Source organism: Malaclemys terrapin, chromosome 2 (assembly GCF_027887155.1).
Source record: "Malaclemys terrapin pileata isolate rMalTer1 chromosome 2, rMalTer1.hap1, whole genome shotgun sequence".
Taxonomy (NCBI): domain Eukaryota; kingdom Metazoa; phylum Chordata; order Testudines; family Emydidae; genus Malaclemys; species Malaclemys terrapin.
The window spans coordinates 141,846,319-141,865,184 of record NC_071506.1 but is presented as its reverse complement, the minus strand read 5'-3'; the positions used below and the strand labels follow the sequence as shown (position 1 = coordinate 141,865,184).

The window sequence follows — 18,866 nt, the reverse complement described above, 5'->3', positions numbered from 1 at the left end:
AGGGGGGGTGACTGACCGACCCGACCCTCCCTGGCACTCTCCACCCTCCATGCCTGGCTGGACCCTCAGGATGGACTCGCCTCTCCAGGTACTTGGGGGGGGATGCAGGATCACATGCCCCCCCCCCCCGCCCGATTTATGCCAGAGTTCACACCAGAACGTGGCCAGCAGAAGCCTTTTAGCACTGTGTGGGAGGGAAGAGACTGGAGCTGCTTCCAGTCACTGGGGAGGGGGTGGGGAGCATGACCTGGCCTGTGTCTTTGCAGAGCTCATCTCTTCGGCCACCCCCAGCTCCCCTGTGGCTGGAAGCTGCTTGTCCCTTCCTGTCCGCACAATGTTGAAAGGCAGCTAACACCTCCAGGCTGCTGCTAGGCACCAACATAACCCAGCTGCCGCCTGTCCCCCTGGCTACAGCATGGGCAGGAAGGGGTTAAGCCCTAAGGCTGCATTGTGCACCAGGGCCCAGGGAACCGGACTGCAGAGGCTTCAGCGAACCCAGCCAGAGAGGTGGCTCAGCAGGGGAGGGTGCCTGGGGGACGCAGCAGCCCCGTGGTCCCTGGGAGCAGGACCCGGGTTGGGGGGGGAAGAGGGTGCTAAGCCCCTGCCCTGGGGGCTGCTGTGGAGCCTGCAGGTACAGGGCATGAACAGGCTGGAAATCGCTTTCTCCCTCCTTCCCCCCGCCACTCCACAGCTTCGCTGAGGGGCGAGGAGGCTTCCCCATGCCAGCGCTGTGCGGGGCTTTGGCATGTACAGGGCTCGGCTCTTCCTGGCCAGCGCCCCGGGCCAGAGGGTCACGGACTTTCCCACGGTGCCGGCCCAGCCAGAGGCAGTGGGGGAAGGAAGGAGCCTGCTGGCCAGGCTGCTGGTGAGCTGAGCACGCTGACCAGGGGCTGGTTCTCCGCACAGCGCTGGGAGCAGGATGGGCCCCGCCGAGGGGGATATGGCGGAGCAGTGTGGCTAGGGGGGCGAAGGGGCAAAGGAGGGAGAGGACAGTGAGAGGGGGAGCATTGTTCCTGGTATCTTGGACAAAACAGCCCTACCCATTGTTTTGTCAAACCACCTAGGCTTGTACTAGATGGGGCTGTATCTGCACTAGCTGGGCTATATTAACGTAAATCTCTAGGACATTAGCAATAACTGTGCCAAGTTCATGTCCTCAACAGGGAACTTGAGAGCAACTGGTTTGATCCATGGCCTGATTTTGTTTCACAGCCTCTGGTTCCGGCCTCAGCTCTTGTCCCAGGCCCAGTGCTCCAGGCCCTCTCAAGGGGCTGTAGGGAACTTCTAGGGCATGGCAGCAGGGTCCACACAGACACGTAGTACATGGCAGGCCAGCAGAGGGCAGATTTACACCCCAGCTTGCTGCCAACTTAATGTTTGTATAGACAAGCCCCTAAATTCCCTTTCCCCCTCCAGTGTCATATTCATCCCCAGCCACATCCCCCAGCCATTGACTCCTAGGATTTGTGTCACGAAACCCCAGACAGGGCGAAAATGCAAGTGTGCTTGGCACTAATTAGAGCCCTTTTCACCCCCAATCTTCCTGCTCCTTACAACATCTCACAACAGCCCTGGAGCACCCTTCCCATTTGACAGATGGGCAAACTAAGGCACAGAGACAAGAAGGGCTTGTGGTTAAGGCCGGGACAGCCACGTGGGCTCTATGGCTGAAATTCCTGTCTCGCTGCAGCTCACTGTGACCTTGGGCGAGTTGCGTTGTGCCTCAGTTCCCCCGCCCCATGTCTGGCTGTCTATTGAGAGCGCAGATTCTTTGGGGCAGGGCCTGGCTTTGGCTCTGTGGCTGTGCAGTGCCCATAGAATGGGGCCCTGATCCCAGCTGAAGTCCCCATCCCTGGTGAAGTACTACCTTAGTGCCTGTACTAATTGGGCCAACTGTAACCCCAGACCTGAACCTGTCTCTGTGTCTCCTGCCGTGCCCCATGCCCAGAGCACTGTGGGGTTTTAGCTACTACACTAACTCCCCAGGGGTGTCTCTGATTGCAGAGCTGGAGAAGGGTCTGACAGAGGAGCAGATCCAAGTAGCCTGTAAGCAGATCCTGCTGGGCCTGCAATATCTCCACAGCTGCAAGATCATCCACAGGGATCTGAAGGCTGGGAATGTCTTGCTGACCTTGGAAGGAGATGTCAAGCTGGGTGAGACTGTGGGGAAGAGACATGGGCGGGCTGAGCGTGGGGTGTGTCATGTGTTCAGTAGCAGTACAACACCCCAGTATCCTGCTCTAGGAGGGTGACTGGCTGGAGTGCAGGGAGCTGCCTGCGCCATCTTTCCCCAGTGCTTCTGAAATATACAGGCAATAGGTTCAGTTCCTGTTCTCCTCACAGTAAGTGCTTGAGGTTGGTCAGCCTTAACTTGTGTTTGGTGTAAACCCATTGGGGTGTGTGATGCAGCTTGCGCTCTTCCGCTCCCGAACTTTTTGGCAGGTGTTCTGGCCCATCGAGAGAAAAGTGGGGCCCTGGCCCATTACATTTGCTGCCTCAGCCTTGCCCATTTCACTTCATTTACACAGACATTACATATGTTTTGGGGAGCCCCCTGAGCTCAGGACCCCAGTACAATGGTTCCCCCATCCGCCTCCCCCATCAGCCATTGGTGTTTCAGCTATTAACCTGGTCATTATGAGCAGCAGCCCAAGGGGAGTGGGGAAGAGGGGAGTGGATTCTGTGTCCACTGTAAGGAGGTTTGCAAGGCTGGTTTAATAGCACAGCCCAAATATTCAGGAGGGAGGAGATCTTCATAGGCGATGAGGGGAATCTAGACACAGCTCTGAGCAGGAACCCAATCGCTGCTGACCATCTCTGCCTGTACACGTTGCTTTGTAAGTGCGGTGCGGGGGGTGGGGAAGAGGCAGAAAATTAGGCCTGATTGCCCTTAATAGTTTTGCCAAAGGAGCTGTATTGGTTAGGAGTGTGAAAAAATCCACTCCCAACCAACATAGCTGTGCCAGCAAAAGCCCCAATGAAGACACAGTTATACTGGCAAAACTGTCCTTTTGCCAGCTGGCATAGCCTATTTCCTTTGGGGAACTGGTATAAGCTATGCCAGCAAAAGGACTCTGGCTGGCACAGAGGGGTTGCCAGTGTAGCTTTCCTGGTAGAGGCTCCTCTCTAGGGTAGACAAGGCCTTAGTGTAACTAGAAGATGTTAAGAGCCTTCGGGTTCTACTGTATGACGCATTCCACTGAAATTTTATCAGCAGGCGATATAGGACACAGCCAGCCAGGTGCACCGTATTCCCAGAGTGGCTGTAGCAGGGGTGTGTGCGAACACGGGGTCACACTCTTGCTGGGCCACACGCTCGGCTGACGTAATTCCACCGGCAGCAGTGAAGTGACTGAAGTCAGCAGAGTCGTGCCATGCCCCTGTGTTATGGAGTTATGCCCACAGAGAGTTCGGCCCTGGAGACAGTAAAACCGCCCAAGCATAGTCATTGATCGTCTTCTCTTCTCTTTATGACGTAGCTGATTTTGGAGTCTCTGCCAAAAACGCCCAAACCCTGCAGCGACGGGCATCCTTCCTTGGGACACCATATTGGTATGTGCAGGCACTGCCTGGGAATAGCAGGGCATTGTGGGTAATGGACTTGGGAACAAAGTTGTTTTCTACTGGCCTTTGGAGCCTCTGGACACGGTGGCAGATCAGAAATGTTCTGTTCTGTCCCTCCAGCTGTAGGCTGAGCTCCAGGGAGTTGAAAGAGGGGACACTGGTTTCCACTGACATAATTTCAGCAAAAAGTGGCTTTTTGTTGAAAAGGAAAATGTAGCAGAAAAAAGGGTTCTGGATGAAAAATCAGCAGCTGAAAACATTTTGGTAAAAATTGTTGGCTTTTGGTAAAAACTTGCTTGTTAATTTTGAAAAACGCTTTGTTTAAAAACTGAAAATGGTTTTCAGAAAACAATTTTTGTCTGTTTCTGAGTCTGGCTTTTCCTTGAAAAATGTGAAAAGTTTCACGGGCAATTTTGACAAAACAGAAACAACGATTTTTTCCCCATAATAAATTGACCAGCTCTGGCAGGTGCAGGATGTGGTGAATTCTGGCTGCCCGAAGAGATTGGGATAGCATCTGCAGCCTTGGCGTGAGCTCAGAACGAGCATGGCTTGTGGCCCTGAGCACGAAAATGGGGCACCCTGCAAGGAACCACCTCCCCTTGGCAGATGCCCCTGTCCCCACTCTCCTCACTTTAGGAGACCCCTGGCACCCACTCGTGGCACAGGTACTGTCCCCCAGCTGGGCAGGGCTGGATGGGATCCATGCAGAACACATCCTCATTTCTGTGCCACTCTCAAGACAGTCTGACATTCTTATTGTTTGCTGCTCTAATGGGGCTGGTGACAGCAAATGCTCAGGGAGATGCTGATGGGGAAACCCACATGTGCACCGGGGCAGAGGTCATTGTGAGCTCATCTCTCTCCCTGGGTGCAGGATGGCTCCAGAAGTGGTGCAGTGTGAGACCTCGAAGGAGAACCCCTATAACTACAAGGCTGACATCTGGTCCCTGGGGATCACCCTGATCGAGATGGCCGAGATGGAGCCCCCCTACCACGAGCTGAACCCCATGAGAGTGCTGCTGAAAATCTCCAAGTCCCAGCCACCCACCTTGCGCTGTCCCAAGAGATGGTGAGTCCATTGACCAGGGAACCCCGACACATGTAGTGCTGGGAACCCACCTCCAGCGTCACGACAGTGATTTACAAGTGTGCTCACCTCCAGCGATTCCCAAACTGCATAGACATCCAGCACCTCTGGGTGGGCACCAGCAGGCAAATGGGAGGAAGGAAAAGGTTGGCCACCAAAACTGGCGTGAACCTGGACTCTTACTAAAAATGCCTGAAGGCTTTTGCTGTCCATTCACAGCAGTCAGGGCTCCGTTCACAAGGCCCTTAAATAGCAGGGGATCCAGCTGTCCACCTGGGAAGGACAAATGGCTGAGCCCCCCCGTCTGGAGCTTTGAACCCATAGCTCCAGGGAGCAGAAGTATGGCAAACCACAGCCTGGGGCTTGGTACAGCATTGCTGGGGCACAGAGCCAAAACAAGTGCAAGGGATGTGACCAAGGTCATGCAGTGAATCAGTGGCAGAGCTGGGACTAGACCCTAGGAGTTCCAGCTTCCGGGCCACTTCTTAGCCACAAGCTGGGCCTTCTACCCACCACCTGTCAAGGCTTAAAGGGGGGTCCTGGGCCGGGAGCACAGAGCTAGAAGCAGAGCTCAGGGGCTGAGCAGCATGGAGGAGTTTTCGCCTATTCAATCCATCGCTGTGTCCTGCAGGTCTGAGGAATTTAAAGACTTTCTGAGAAAATCGCTGGAGAGGAATCCAGAGATCCGGTGGTCAGCCAGCCAGCTCCTGCAGGTGGGACATCCCCCCGCGGCCACGTCCTCACCAGGCAGGGACAGGGACTGGGGGGGGGGGCAGGGGAGGGGAGTTTCCCATGTTACCTTGTGCGCTCTTGTGCCCCAGAACCCCTCACTTCCCTCAGCAGCGAAACTCAGGTTCCCGCCTGCACGTGCGGAGCTCCCACCAAGAGGTGCAGGCAGGACGGCTGGGCGCCGGCCCCCCAGCCTAGCACCCAGAGACTGTCTCTGTGGAGATCTGCACCTTACGGGTCCCTTGCTTCCCCTCAGCACCCCTTCGTGGCAGAGGTGACGGAGAAGCGGCCCCTGCGGGAGCTGATTGCAGAGGCCAGGGCAGAGGTGATGGAAGAGGTAGAAGAGGAGGAGGAGGAAGGACATGTCTCATCAGTAAGCAGCAACCAAAGCTCATTGTCGTTTCCTAGAGGCCAGGCTGGCTCCCCCCAGGGGGGCCGCGCAGGAAGGGGAACATGTGGCCTGGGGCATGAGGCCGCCTGCCCCTCAAACAATCCCTGCTGGGCCTGGTGTGACATGGAAGCGGGGGCGGGGCCAGGCATGCTGGGGGGGTGATGGTGGGTGGGGCCAGGCATGTTGGGGGGGCGATGGTGGGTGGGGCCAGGCATGCAGCGGGGGGCAATAGCGGGGAGTGGGGCCAGGCATGCTGGAGGGGCAATGGTGGGGGGGGCCAGGCATACTGGGGCAATAGCGGGGGCGGGGCCAGGCATGCTGGGGGGGGCGATGGTGGGTGGCACCAGGCATGCTGGGGGGGACGACGGTGGGGGGGGCAGGCATGCGGGGGGGAGAGTGGGCGGGACCTGGCATGCTGGGGGGGGAGAATGGGCGGGACCAGGCATGTGGGGGGTGAGAGTGGGTGGGACCGGACATGCTGAGGGGGAGAGTGGGCAGGACCGGGCGTGCTGGGAGTGGGAGTGGGCAGGATTGGGTATGCGGGGCGGGCGATAGCAGGCGGAGGGTTGGGCCTCAGCTCTCCCTGTGCTTGACTGTTATCTGCCTCAGCAGGGGGGAATGTTCCATAGGCTGCGCTGCATGGACAGTGCTCAGGCGTTTCCTGCCTCCCTGCCTGGCCATTCTGGATCAGGTGACGCTCTGAGCCAGGTCCTTGGTGGTGTCAACTGGAACAGCTCCATTGATTTCATTGGCACCAGCTGGGGATCTGCCCCCAGGGCTCCTCCGGGTTAGACAAGGGTGGGTTTCATAAGGTCGCCGTTTAGATTTGGGTGTTCGACAAGAGGCTGCAGCTATCGCTAAACCTTTCTCCTCCTCTTGATCCAACAGCCACACCATGACCACAAAGGCTCCTTCTGCAAGGCCTCCACCAGCAGCCACCACGAGCAGGAAACACCGCCCCAGGCCAGTCAGAGCCTGGTCGGGAGGGAAGGGCAATCAGAAGCAGGCCGGGAGATGGACATGATGGCTCAGCCAGCCAGCCAGCCTCTTCTGCCAGCAGAGGAGAGCAAACGGGAAGAGCAAACGGGGTCGCCAAAGAATCAGATGGGGAGCCCGCTCCCTGCTGGCCAGCCTGAGCTCCAAGGACCTGGGGTCAACACCAGTGTCCAGGGGGACTCCGTCCCCTATGGTCCCCAGATGAGGGCAAAAAAAACATCCGACTTCCTGAAACAAATGAGGCGAAAGTCCGCGCCCATGTTTGCAGCTTCCCGGGAGCTGCGCGGCTCCATGAGGCTCCCCTCCCGGAGGCCCTCCGACGTCCTGAAGCTGATGAGACGCAGGTCGTTCTTTGGTGGATTGAAGTCACAAGAAAATGCCAGGGAACAAGGTGGGATCAATGGAGAGCCAGTGGCGCAAACAGCCAGTGGGAAAGATCACGGCGAGGAGCAGTTACCTTCATGTCCTGAGCCTCAGCCATGTGTGGGGCTGCCAGGCACGCTGGAGGAGACAGCGCCAGATCCCTTCCGAGCAGCAGCACTCGAACCAGAAGCAGAGAACGACTTTAAAGGGAACCATGAAAAGGAGACCAGCCCTCTAGAGAGCCCAGCCCAAGCAAGAGAACTTTGTACTGGGCCAAATCATTTAGCACCATCTAAAGATCCAACGGAAGGGCAAGAGGTGGAAACAGAAGAAGTAGAAACTGCTGATGATCAGGCCAAGCCTGTATTGGAAGAAACTCAGGCAGGTTTTGAACTCCCTGATTCAAACATAACAGACAGAGTTCCCTCCACAGAAGCAGAAAGTCAACAGGCAGCTGTAGGCCTGGAGGACAGAACCCAGACATGCCCCACTTTGCTCTCAGTGAGTAACATGGAAAACCTATCAAATAGCGATTCTACCAGTAATTTATTGGCTCTGCAGGAATGCACAGGAGCAACTAAGTGGGACTTGTCTGAAGGCTCAGCTGGGATGGGAGAAGGGCAGACCGTGGATGAGACTCCTCCCTCCAGTTCCAGGAAATGGAGGATTCAGGGTGAAAGGACAGAGGAAATACGAAGTCTAGCAAAGAAACATTACCTGGATTGTGCATCTGTGAGCAGCCCTCTTGCAAACCTGGACGTGAGTGAGGGTACACGACTATTAGCAGCTCTAGATCTTTGTCAGACTAGTACTAAAGTTCTGAGCATCAAAGAATCCTTGAGACAGCTCCAGCCCAAAGGTGCTGGAGTGTGTCTAGATAAGGAAGTGAGAGGGGTTAGATTACAGACTGAAAATTACTCAAATGCAGCAGGAGCACAAGAAGGTGGAAGCCCAGAGACTTCTGGGGAGCTAGCAGAGCAGACACACTGTGAAACTGAGAATGAAAGACTCCCCAAGGAATTAGAGCAGAGTGGTGAGAATTGGCAGCAGGCAGAAACCTTCTCAGTAAAGAATGTAGCCGAAGGAGACATGGAGAACGCAGATGAAAACACAAAGGTGGCATCAGCAACCCTAGAAGAGCTGTGTTGTATGGGAGAGATTGCAGTGACTGAGAATGGAGAGAACAATACAGCGGTCGCTAGCTCTGCTAAGGAGACAGTGGTTCCAGCCAACGAGGAAACAGGGAAGAATGAGGAAGAAACTATAGACAACAATATAAGGGGTCATTTAAATGAAGATCAACATTCAGGAGTGGACACCTCCCCCAAGGAGATCATGGGGCCAGCGCATGAGGAGTCAGAAGGAGATATTGTAAACAAAGTTGTAGAGGAGCATTTAAAGGGAGACCAAAATTCAGTGGTGGACACATCCAGTCAGGAGATACTGGTACCAGCAAGAGAGGAAGCCCAGGAAGGCAGCATAGAAAATATAACACTTGGTCATTTAAATTTAGAGGATCAAAACCCAGTGGTGGATACCTCCCCCAAGGAGAACCTAGTGCCAGCTAAGGCACACACAGGGGAGAAAGTGGAAGACACTGCAGACAGCCCTAGGGGTGACCCGTTAAATGTTGTTGAGGACAAAGACCATGAAGCTAGGGGAGATGGAAATGGTAGAGAAACAGAGAAGGAAGAGAGACACCCACCCAGAGAAGGTCTGGCAGAGGCGGTTCTGTGTCCAGAAGGGGCCTTGGGGGATGGAGCTGGAAGAGAAGGGAGAAGTGCCCCCCTGGGAAACGGAGCAGGGCTAGAGCCCCAGGGGGAACCTATTGAGCACCCAAAGGTAAGGAAGAGCATGAGCTTTGCTGAGGCACCCCTGGGATGCCCCGCCTCCCTGAAACAGGCAGCTAATGGAGGAGCAATGAGAGATGGAAAAGATCCCAGTGGTGAGGGAGATTCGACCTTAAACGATGGTTTAATACACAACCGAGAAGAGACGCCGACTTCACCAGGCAATACAGAGTCTGACACGGACCTCCACCTTCCTTCGGCAAAGCTGCGGACCCCGCGCTGCGCGCAAGACATCACACAGGTAGGCTGGCACGACACGTGAGACGAGAATGCTTTGAATGGGGGGCGGGATGCCAGGGTCTGGGGCGTGGGGCCTTTCGTCTCTAGGGCTTTCTCTGGGCCTGGCTGGGAGGCTCTTAGTCCTGTAGCCATACCCAAAAAACCCTCCTACCCACCTGGCCCCACACAGACCGGCTCCCTGGAATGGAGAAGAACTGATCTGACTGAATCCTGGAGGGAGGTCCCTTTAGATCAGGGCTGAGGCAGATCCATGGGGAAAGGGGAAGATACTTTTGCTGCCAGGCCTACAAACAGGACTTCATCTTTCCGGGCTCTCCCCCTGGCAACTCTGAGGAGCGCCAACTCCATTTTGAGCCCCGAGGCTGTATACAATCCATGCTTTATGGATGGGCCGTGTGGCTGGTGCAAGCAGGCAGTGCAGAATGGACCAGGAGCATAGTGCTGTATGGTTTGTCTCACATTCATGGTTAACTGCTACTTTGTCTGGAGGATGTAACAAACCAGAGAAACCACAGACTGTTTCAAGCAGAAACAGATTAAATTGCTAGCACCGAATCCTGCAGCCTTTTTCTCTGTCTGTGCTCCGTGGGACAGATCCTCAGCTGCTGTCGTGCGATGAAGGGCCAAGGACAATTTACACCGGCTGAGGATCTGTTCCAGCATCTGTGGCTGGCTTCACTTGGGGCTTTGCCTGAGCAAGGGCTGAGCACAGACTTGGGGAATTAGCCCAGTGACCAGTGACCCAGTTGGAGTGAGGCCCTCCAGATCTGGTCCATAAGAAAATGACAATTATGCAAATACATTATCCAGGGAACTGGTGTGTTGGGGTCTCTGGTGCCAGGCTCTGCACTGGTGGTTTGTCATGGTAGCTGTTAATCGACAGCTCTTCCTCACCCCATGCCAGCTGTGAGGAACAAGGCCTGCTCAAAGCAGGATAGTCTCACTAAGGTTTGGTCCAGGTTCCCTTTTCCTGTGCCAGGAGATGTCAGTTCCACCCTTTCTGGGCAGAGGTCCTGTCCTGATGCCCATTTTCTAGGCGCTTCTGAAAATAGTCAGCAACATCCACACATGTGCCGATTGCTCTGTTTGCCAACCAGACACTTTAACTGATCTCCCCGCTACAATTTGTTGCTCCTTGCTTTCATGCTTGGTCCTATTCAGAGTGAATAGGCAAACCTTCCAGAGGGCCAAACCCTGACGTCCTTACAGAGCAGGAGTAGGAGCGGAGGCTATCACAGCTACAGAGGCAGCAGTAGTAGTGACCCAAGAAATGGAAGAGACAATGAAGATGACTGGATGGGGAAGCTGCGGGATGTACATTATCCTGGAGCAGGTACCAGAAAAGAGCTTTGTTTGTGTGAAGTGCTGCTGATAGATGGGATGGAAGAGAAGATCCAAGGTTTGGAGATGCAGGTAGAAACTATGGTTGAATTTTCAAAGGGGATTTGAATGGATGAAGAAGGGAAGGCAAGAGGAAGGAGGCTGAAGGGAAAACTCAAGACTTGGAGATGCAAGCTGGACTGGAGAACTGTGAGGGTAAAAGGGCCAGTGGAAGCATGTGACTATGAGAACAAGCCGAGGAAACAACTGGTGAGTGAAGGAGAAATAGAGCTGAGGAAGAGGTTTGCTGAGTTGGAAAGTGAAGGGGCATGGCAGAGAGGGCGAGAGGGCCAGGAAGAAGAGAAGAGCAGCTAGTCTTACAAGAAGAGGGGAAAAGTCAATGGAGATACCTGGATTTCTGAGCCCCAGGAGGACAGAGGATGATTTGCAGAACATTGCAAGTGAGAACAAAGGACAAAAGGCAGCCTGAAAGAACAGAAGGCTGGAGAATCTCACCAACACCAGGAAGAGGAAGGTCTATTCAGTTGGGGACTCCCTACTAAGAAGAACAGACAGGCCTGTCACCAGAGTTGATCCAGAGAACAGAAGGGTGCACTGTCTGACGGGAGCTAAGATACAGGATGTGGACCTGAGGCCAAAGAGGATCCTAATGTGAACAGGAAAGAATCCACTGACTGTCCTTCATGTGGGAACAAATGACACAGACACTTAAGGAAATGGAGGCTTAGATGATCTTCAGTGGGATTGTACCTGTCCCCAGAAGAGGAAAGTGAAGGTGAGACAAGATGATGATCAACAGATGCTCAGGCATCTGGAGGGCTTTGGGATGTTTGACCGTTGGGAGGCATTCACTGACAGAGGACTGTTCTCCTGGGATGGACTCCACCTGAGTAGGGAGGAAAATAGACTTCTGGGATGGAGGTTGACACAACTGATTAAAAGAGCTTTAAACTAGGAATTTGGGGGAGATGGTTGGGAGATGCTCATGTAATCTCAACACCTGATTCTAATATTGAGTGGGAGGAAAATCAAGTAAGAGGATATAGAAATGGAGAAAGGAACAACAGAGGGCAAGAGAGTGGACATCAAGAGGAAAGACAGTGTTGATATCAATGGCACTAAATCTGGTAGGTGATATTGGCGATGATCTGGTGAGGAATTTGGACGAAGCTGAGCAGAAACAACTCAGATAACTGTACACCAATGCAAGGAGCCTGGGTAACAAAATGGAGGAAGTAGAGCTACTGGTGCAGGAAGATTAAACCAGACGTGAGCAGGATAACGGAAACATGGTGGGATAGTAGTCATGAGTGGAGCACAGGTATTGAAGGGTACCTGCTATTCAGGAAAGACAGAAATAAAGGTAGAGGCGGTGGAGTAGCATTGTATATTAATGACAAGGTAGATTGTAAAGAAATTAGAAGTGATGAAATGGATAAAACAGAATCTGTTTAGGTAAAAACACTTTGGGGAAAAGAGGTACCAGAGGCTCCACTGGGATAATGCTTGGGGTATGCTACAGACCCCCAGGATCCAATCTGGATATAGATAGAAATCGCTTTTATTTTTAATGAAATACATACTACTGGGAATTGTGTGATTATGGGAGACTTTAACTTCTCAGATATAGATTGGAGGAGAAGTGCTGGTAATGACAGTAGGGCCTAGGTTTTCCTGGATGTGACAGCTGACAGATTCTTCACCCAATAATCACCGAACCTACAAGAGGCGATGCCATTTTAAATTTGATATTGGTGAGTAGTGAGGACCTCACTGAAGAGTTGGTTATAGGGGACAACCTTGGTTAGAGTGATCATGAGCAAATTCAGTTTAAACTAAATGGAAGGATAAACACAAATCGATCTGCAACTAGGGGCCTTGATTTCCAAAGGGCAAATTTGAAAACATGAAGGGAATTAGTTAGAGAAGCGGGCTGGACTGAAGAACTCAAGGATCTGAATGTGGAGGAGGCTTGGAATTACTTTAAGTCCAAGTTGCAGAAGCTATCTGAAGCCTGCATCCCAAGCAAGGGGAAACAATTCACAGCGAAGGGTTACAGACCAAGCTGGCTGAACAAGCATCTCAAACAGGCGATTGAGAGAAAGCAGAAAGCCTACAAGGAATGGAAGAAAGGATGGATCAGCAAGGAAAGCTACCGCTCAGAGGTCAGAAACTGTAGAGGTAAAGTGAGAACTGCCAAGAGCCAAGCAGAGTTGGACCTAGCAAAGGGAATTAAAACCAACAGTGAAAGGTTCTATAGCCATATAAATAAAAAGAAAACAAGGAAAGAAGTGGGACCGTTGAGCACTGAGGATGGGGTGGAAATTAAAGATAATCTAGGCCAGGACACAAGGCCTACACAAATACTTTGTCTCAGTTTTTAATAAGGATAATGAGGATCTTAGGGGTAGTGGCAGGGTAGCTAATGGAAATGAGGATATGGAAGTAGAAATTACCACATGCAAGGTAGAAGTCAAACTCAAACAGCTTAACAGGATCAAATTGGGGGTCCCGGATAATCTCCATCCAAGAATATTAAAGGAACCAGCACATGAAATTGCAAGCCCAATAGCAAGGATTTTTAATGAACCTGTAGACTCGGGAGGTCGTACTCTATGACTGGAGAATGGCTAATATAGTGCCTATATTTAAGAAATGGGGGGAAGTATTCCAGAAAACTATAAACCTGTTAGTTTGACCTCAGTTGCCTGCAAGGTCTTAGAACAAATTTTGAAAGAGAAAGAAAGTAGTTAAGGACACAAGGGTAAATGGTAATTGGGATAAAATACAACATGGTTTTACAAAAGGTAGAGAGTTCCAGACCAACCTGATCTCCTTTTTTGAGATGGTAACTGATTTTTTAGCCAAAGGAATGCAGTAGATCTAATCTGTCTGGATTTCAGTAAGGCATGTGATACAGTTCCACATAGGAAATTATTAGTTAAATTGAAGAAGATGGGGATTAATACAAGAGCTGAAAGGTGGGTAAGGAACTGTTTAAAGGGGAGACTACAGTGGGTCATGCTGAAAGGTGAACTGTCAGGCTTGAGGGAGGTTCCTCAGGGATTGGTTTTGAGGCTAATCTTATTTAACATTTTCATTCATGAATTTAGCACAAAAAGTAGGAGTGTGCTAATAAAATTTGTGGATGACACAAAGAATGGGAGGTATTGCCAATCCAGAAGAGGACCAGAATATCATACAAGAAGATCTGGATGACCAAGAAAACTGACGTAATAGAAATGGATGAAATTTAATAGTGCACAGTGAAAGGGCCATGCATTTAGGGACTAACAACAAGAATTTTTGCTATAAACTGGGGACGTATCAGTTGGAAGTGACAGAGGAGAAAGACCTGGGTCTATTGGTCGATCACAGGATGACTGTGAGTTGCCAACGTGATGTGATTATGACAGACTAATTCAATCCTAGGTTGCATCAGGTGAGGTATTTCCTGTAGAGACTGGGAAGTGTTAGTACTGTTATACAAAGGACTGGTGAGACCTCATCTGGAATATCGTGTGCAATTCTGGTCTCCCATGTTTAAGAAAGATGAATTCAAACTGAAACAAGTACAGAGAAGGGCTACTAAGGTTTTTCGTTCCTCAGATCATCCATCTTATGAGAGGGGACTCAAAGAGCTTGGTTTGTTCAGCCTAACCAAATGTAGGCTGAGGGGAGATATGATTGCTCTCCATAAATACATCCGAGGGATAAATACCAGTGCAGGAGAGGTGTTATTTAAGTTAAGGGCCAATGTTGGCACAAGAACAAATGGCTATAAACTGGCCATCAACAAGTGTAGGCTTGAAATTAGATGAAGGTTTCTAACCATCAGAGGAGTGAAGTTCTGGAACAGCAGTTCTGGGGAGCAGTGCAGGGCAAAAAACCTAACTGGCTTCAAGACTGCGCTTGATAAGTGTATGGAGGGGATGGGATGGTGTTACTGCCTACAATGGAATGTAGCCAATCTGCAACTTTTAGCAGCAAATATCTCCAAAGGCTGGAGATGGGACACTAAATGAGGAGGCTCTGAGTTACTACAGAGAATTCTTTTCCAGGTATCTGCTGGATTGATCCTGCCCACATGTTCAGGGTCTAACTGGTCACAATATTTGGGGTCAGGAAGGAATTTTCCTTCAAGTCAGACTGGCAGAGACCCTGGAGTTTTTTCACCTTCCTCTGCAGCGTGGAGCACGGGTCACTTGCAGGTTTAAACTAGTGTAAATGGTGAATTCTCTGTACCTTGAAGCCTCTAAAGTGTGATTTGAGGACGTCAGTAACTCAGCCAGAGGTTGCTCAGGCTGTGATTTGGCTTCGCTGGGAGTTCCCCTGAGTAAGAACAGAGCATCTCCCTGGTCTGAGTGATACATAAGCAAGTGGAATTATGTGGTGGAGGTTCAAGCTGCCTCCACATCAGCTGTTTTGTTGGGTTTGTCTCTTTGAATGATTGGATTCTAGGCTTGTTGTGAACATAACCCCCTGTTTCTGGGCTCAGGAGGCTGTCTCCCTAAGAAGAACAGTGAAGAAAACCAGGAAGTTTGTTGTGGATGGGAAGGAGGTCAGCGTGACAACCTCAAAGACCATCAGTGAGGTGGATACAAAGGGCGAGAAGATGCGCTCAGCTCGGTAAGGGGCACTTGGCCGACTGGGAGGGGATATAGCCGAATGATGACAGCAGGGGCTGTCAGGGTGGGGGCTGAGAGCATCCTGCCCTTCCCATATTGTTAAATAGGAGATGGGAAGGGCAAGTCATGATGCAGAAAAGGGAACATCACCTGGGCAGGGTGAGAAGCACGGGGGTTAGAGCATGAGAGGGGAGGGTTAGAGTCTGCTCACAGCTCTGCCACTGACTGGCTGAGCAAGTCACTTTCTGTTTTAGAGCACCTCAGTGTGTGCTGGTGTGTGGTCTCAGAGGGACATCTGCAGACAGTGTGTGCTGGCATGTGGGAGGCTGTCTGCAGACAGCGTGTGCTGGGGTCTGGGAGGGACAGCTGTACAAATGTTGGACGTTGTTGTTGTGGGCAGTAGCTCATCATAAGTAAAGGAGAGTGTGTGCAGGAACATTTCTAATCCCCATGAATGTTCGCAGTTATTGCATCCCAGTTACTGAGGACGCTGGTGTTACTCCAGGAATGAATTTGGCCTAAAGGTTTCAAACCTTTTTCTATAGCCACATTTACACTCAGGGTGGCAACTGCCCTGCCAATCTGCAGCTCCAGTGGGAAGAGGCAGGAAACCGTCCAAACACGGGGGAGTTCTATATCTGCACAGGGCTAGATTCTCTAGTGGCGCCACTCCATTGAAGACAGTAGAGTTTGCAAACTTGTGGTAAAACTCCAGAGCAGGCTTCCCTGTGAAACTGTCAGTGTGGCTAGAGCCAGAGCTGGGCCAGTCTCACCTCAGGAGACAAATAAAAAACCGTTTGGGGTCGAGTTTGGTTCTGAAAATGGCTGAAGTTGCAGGAGGTTGCTTATTGCTTGGCAATGCACCTCCCCACCATTGCCCTGTCTGTGGGTCTGTCTCCCGGTTGCCAGGCGCCAGGAGCTGCATGAACTCCGCCTTCTCCAGAAGGAAGAGCAGCGAGCCCAGAGCCAGCTGGAGCAGAAGCTCCATCAGCAGCGGGAGCAGATGTTCCGCCACATTGAGCAGGAAATGACGGTAACTACCTTAGCGGCTGTCAGCCGGGCCCTGCGAGTGGTGCTGCCAGGCTGGGCAGGCCCACGGCCCCTGGGGCAGGGTGTGACTGCTCTCATCTCCATGGCGTAGTCGTATGCTGTTCAGAGCTTGAGGAGCTTGGGGACCTTGGGGGAGGGATAGCTCAGTGGTTTGAGCATTGGCCTGCTAAACCCAGGGTTGTGAGTTCAATTCTTGAGGGGGCCATTTAGGGATCTGGGGCAAAAATCTGCCTGGGGATTGGTCCTGCTTTGAGCAGGGGGTGGGACTAGATACCTCCTGAGGTCCCTTCCAACCCTGATATTCTACAATTCTATGAACTGAAAATCATCACAGGTCTCAATCCCTCCTATTCCCAGCTCCCAATCCAGCACTGCTCCAGATGGGACATGCTTAGTGTGACTGTATTTCCCAAAGGGAAAACAGGACAGTGCATGGGGCTAGCGCAAGGTCCCATCCCCCCTGGTGCAGGGCTAGCCTGAGCTGCTCACCCAAGCCTCCCTCCCCATGCAGGGCTGGTGTCGCTGCTCGCCTGAGCCCTGCCCCCCTTCCCTGCACTGTTCACTTGAGCCCTGCTTGTCCCCCACCCAAGCTCTGCCTCCCCCCTGTGCGGGGCTGGCATCACCCTTCCCCCGCCCTGCACATTCCCTCCCCACTCCACTTTTTTGATGAAGGTAGGTATTTGTCCGGTTTGCTCTTGTTTGATCCAGTTGGCAAGAGCAAACGGGACAAATGCCCCCTTTTGCCACAAACGTCAGGCTGGCCAGCACAGGGCTTAAAAAAGGGACTGTCCTGGCCAAAACGGGACGTATGATCACCCTCGACATGCTTCGTGACAGCTGCCTGCGGCCTAGGCCCCAGCTTTCAAAGCCGTCCGGGGTTGGAGGGGCCTTCATTTCTCGGTGTCTGGCTTGAGATGCCCTGAATCTGATTTCCAGAAGGGCTGAGGGTCACTGAAGTCCTTTGGCGCTGCAGGCACTCAGCCCACCTGCAAATCAGGATCCCAGCAGTGTCCCAAGCTGGGCACACAAATCAGTGGCCACGTCGGAGACTATGAGCCGTGGCTGGTGCTATCTGGTGTTTGTTCACATGCTGTCACTGAGCGGGGGCTTGTTTCCACATCTCCAGACACTTCCTAGGTCACGTCCCGTGTTCTGTGGCTGTAAGCAGCCAGGACTGGGGCTCCTAGGCATTCTGGTGAGACAAATAAACCATCAGTTTCAGTGGGCTCTGCCCACATCCGCCCTTCCCGAGCTCCCGGCGCAGGGCCTGTGCTCTGCACAGAGCTCAGCATCCCGCTGGAGTCGTGCACCGGCTCGTGTCCCCCGCGTTGGGTGGCTGCACTTCCCAGCGCCTCGAGGGACACCCAGTGCGGCAGGAGCCCAGAGGTGTGGAGCCAGGAGCTTGCCTAGGAACTGCAATCCCTGCAGTTCAGAGAGGCTGATGCTGTCTGGGGCTCGGCCCCTCTTATGTCCCCCGATATTATTTGATTCGGTGAGTGGGAGGAACACGCATGTAAGCTCCCTGCTCTGCACACACACAGAGTAAGAAGCACTATTATGACCATGAGGTGGAGAGCCTGGAGAGGCACCATCGGCAGGCTCGGGAGCGCCAAGAGCACGAGTTCACCACCAGGCTACGCGATGAGGCCAAGCGGCTGAAAGCCCTGCAGGAGAAGGACTATGGCAAGAAGCTGTTGGCCTTCAGGGGCAACAGGCGAGAGGTACCCCACGTGCGGAGACCCAGACCACAGAACCTACTGCCCCCGTGCCAGTGGGACCTCGATCTCCCCCCCACCCCTCGCCAACAGGAACTAGGGATCCTCCCCTCCCCTGAGCCAATGGGAACTAGGGATCCTTCCCTCCTCCAAGCCAATGGGCATTAGGGATCCTCCCCTCCCCTGAGCCAATGGGAACTAGGGATCCTCCCCCAAGCCAATGGGAACATCTCAGCTCAGGCGGCAAGTTTTCCCTGTGCCTACCGCTGAGGTTATTTTCATGCTGTGGGTAGCTCTGGGTCCCATGATGGTCCTTGTATTGCTGTTTCAGCACGAAGGCAGGATTTATAACAACTGGAGCCCAGAGGGCAGAGATCCCAGCCTCGGTCTGTGTGGTCCATGCGCTGTTCTAGTTTAGCTGCAAAGCTGGGATTTTCCATAGGGCGGAAGGGCGGGGATTGGAGCTCCTTTGGGCCCATGGAAAAGCCCAAGCCTCAGGGAATAAGGTCCATTGCATAGACACTATAACAGCAAATGTGAGCTGGCCTCCTGCCGAATGTTCTAATGTCAGTGTCCACATCCAGATGCCAGCTAGCCAGGAGCGTGTGAAACACCATCCCTCGTTGGGTTTGCTGCAGGAATTGCTGTGTGAAATTCCTTGCCCTGCTGATGCGGGCGGTCAGAGCAGATGAGCAGGAATGGCCCCACTAGCCCTATGGGTACTGACCACAGGCATTCAAGATAAGCAGGCTGATAAACGGGGGCAGGGCAGCCTAGATGCACAGCCACTGACCATGACAGGTCCCAGCTGATGGAGCTGGCACATGGCAGCAGCTCCCCACAGCAGCTGAACTGGGGAATCTGCACTAGCCAGCTGATGAGCTAATGGGCTGCGATAGTTTTGAGAAT

General features: G+C 52.7%; 1 protein-coding gene across 1 annotated transcript in view; it reads left to right on the top strand.

The window, feature by feature from the left end:
• The window catches only part of LOC128831091 (serine/threonine-protein kinase 10-like), a 44,952-nt gene that overhangs the window by 13,379 nt on the left and 12,707 nt on the right, over nucleotides 1-18,866 (top strand). The window contains exons 4-12 of the mRNA XM_054017201.1: nucleotides 2,005-2,154; nucleotides 3,480-3,552; nucleotides 4,442-4,636; nucleotides 5,286-5,367; nucleotides 5,640-5,756; nucleotides 6,663-9,224; nucleotides 15,063-15,193; nucleotides 16,102-16,225; nucleotides 17,784-17,963. Coding sequence (XP_053873176.1) covers nucleotides 2,005-2,154; nucleotides 3,480-3,552; nucleotides 4,442-4,636; nucleotides 5,286-5,367; nucleotides 5,640-5,756; nucleotides 6,663-9,224; nucleotides 15,063-15,193; nucleotides 16,102-16,225; nucleotides 17,784-17,963 — 3,614 coding nt within the window. The remainder of the gene's footprint in view (nucleotides 1-2,004; nucleotides 2,155-3,479; nucleotides 3,553-4,441; nucleotides 4,637-5,285; nucleotides 5,368-5,639; nucleotides 5,757-6,662; nucleotides 9,225-15,062; nucleotides 15,194-16,101; nucleotides 16,226-17,783; nucleotides 17,964-18,866) is intronic.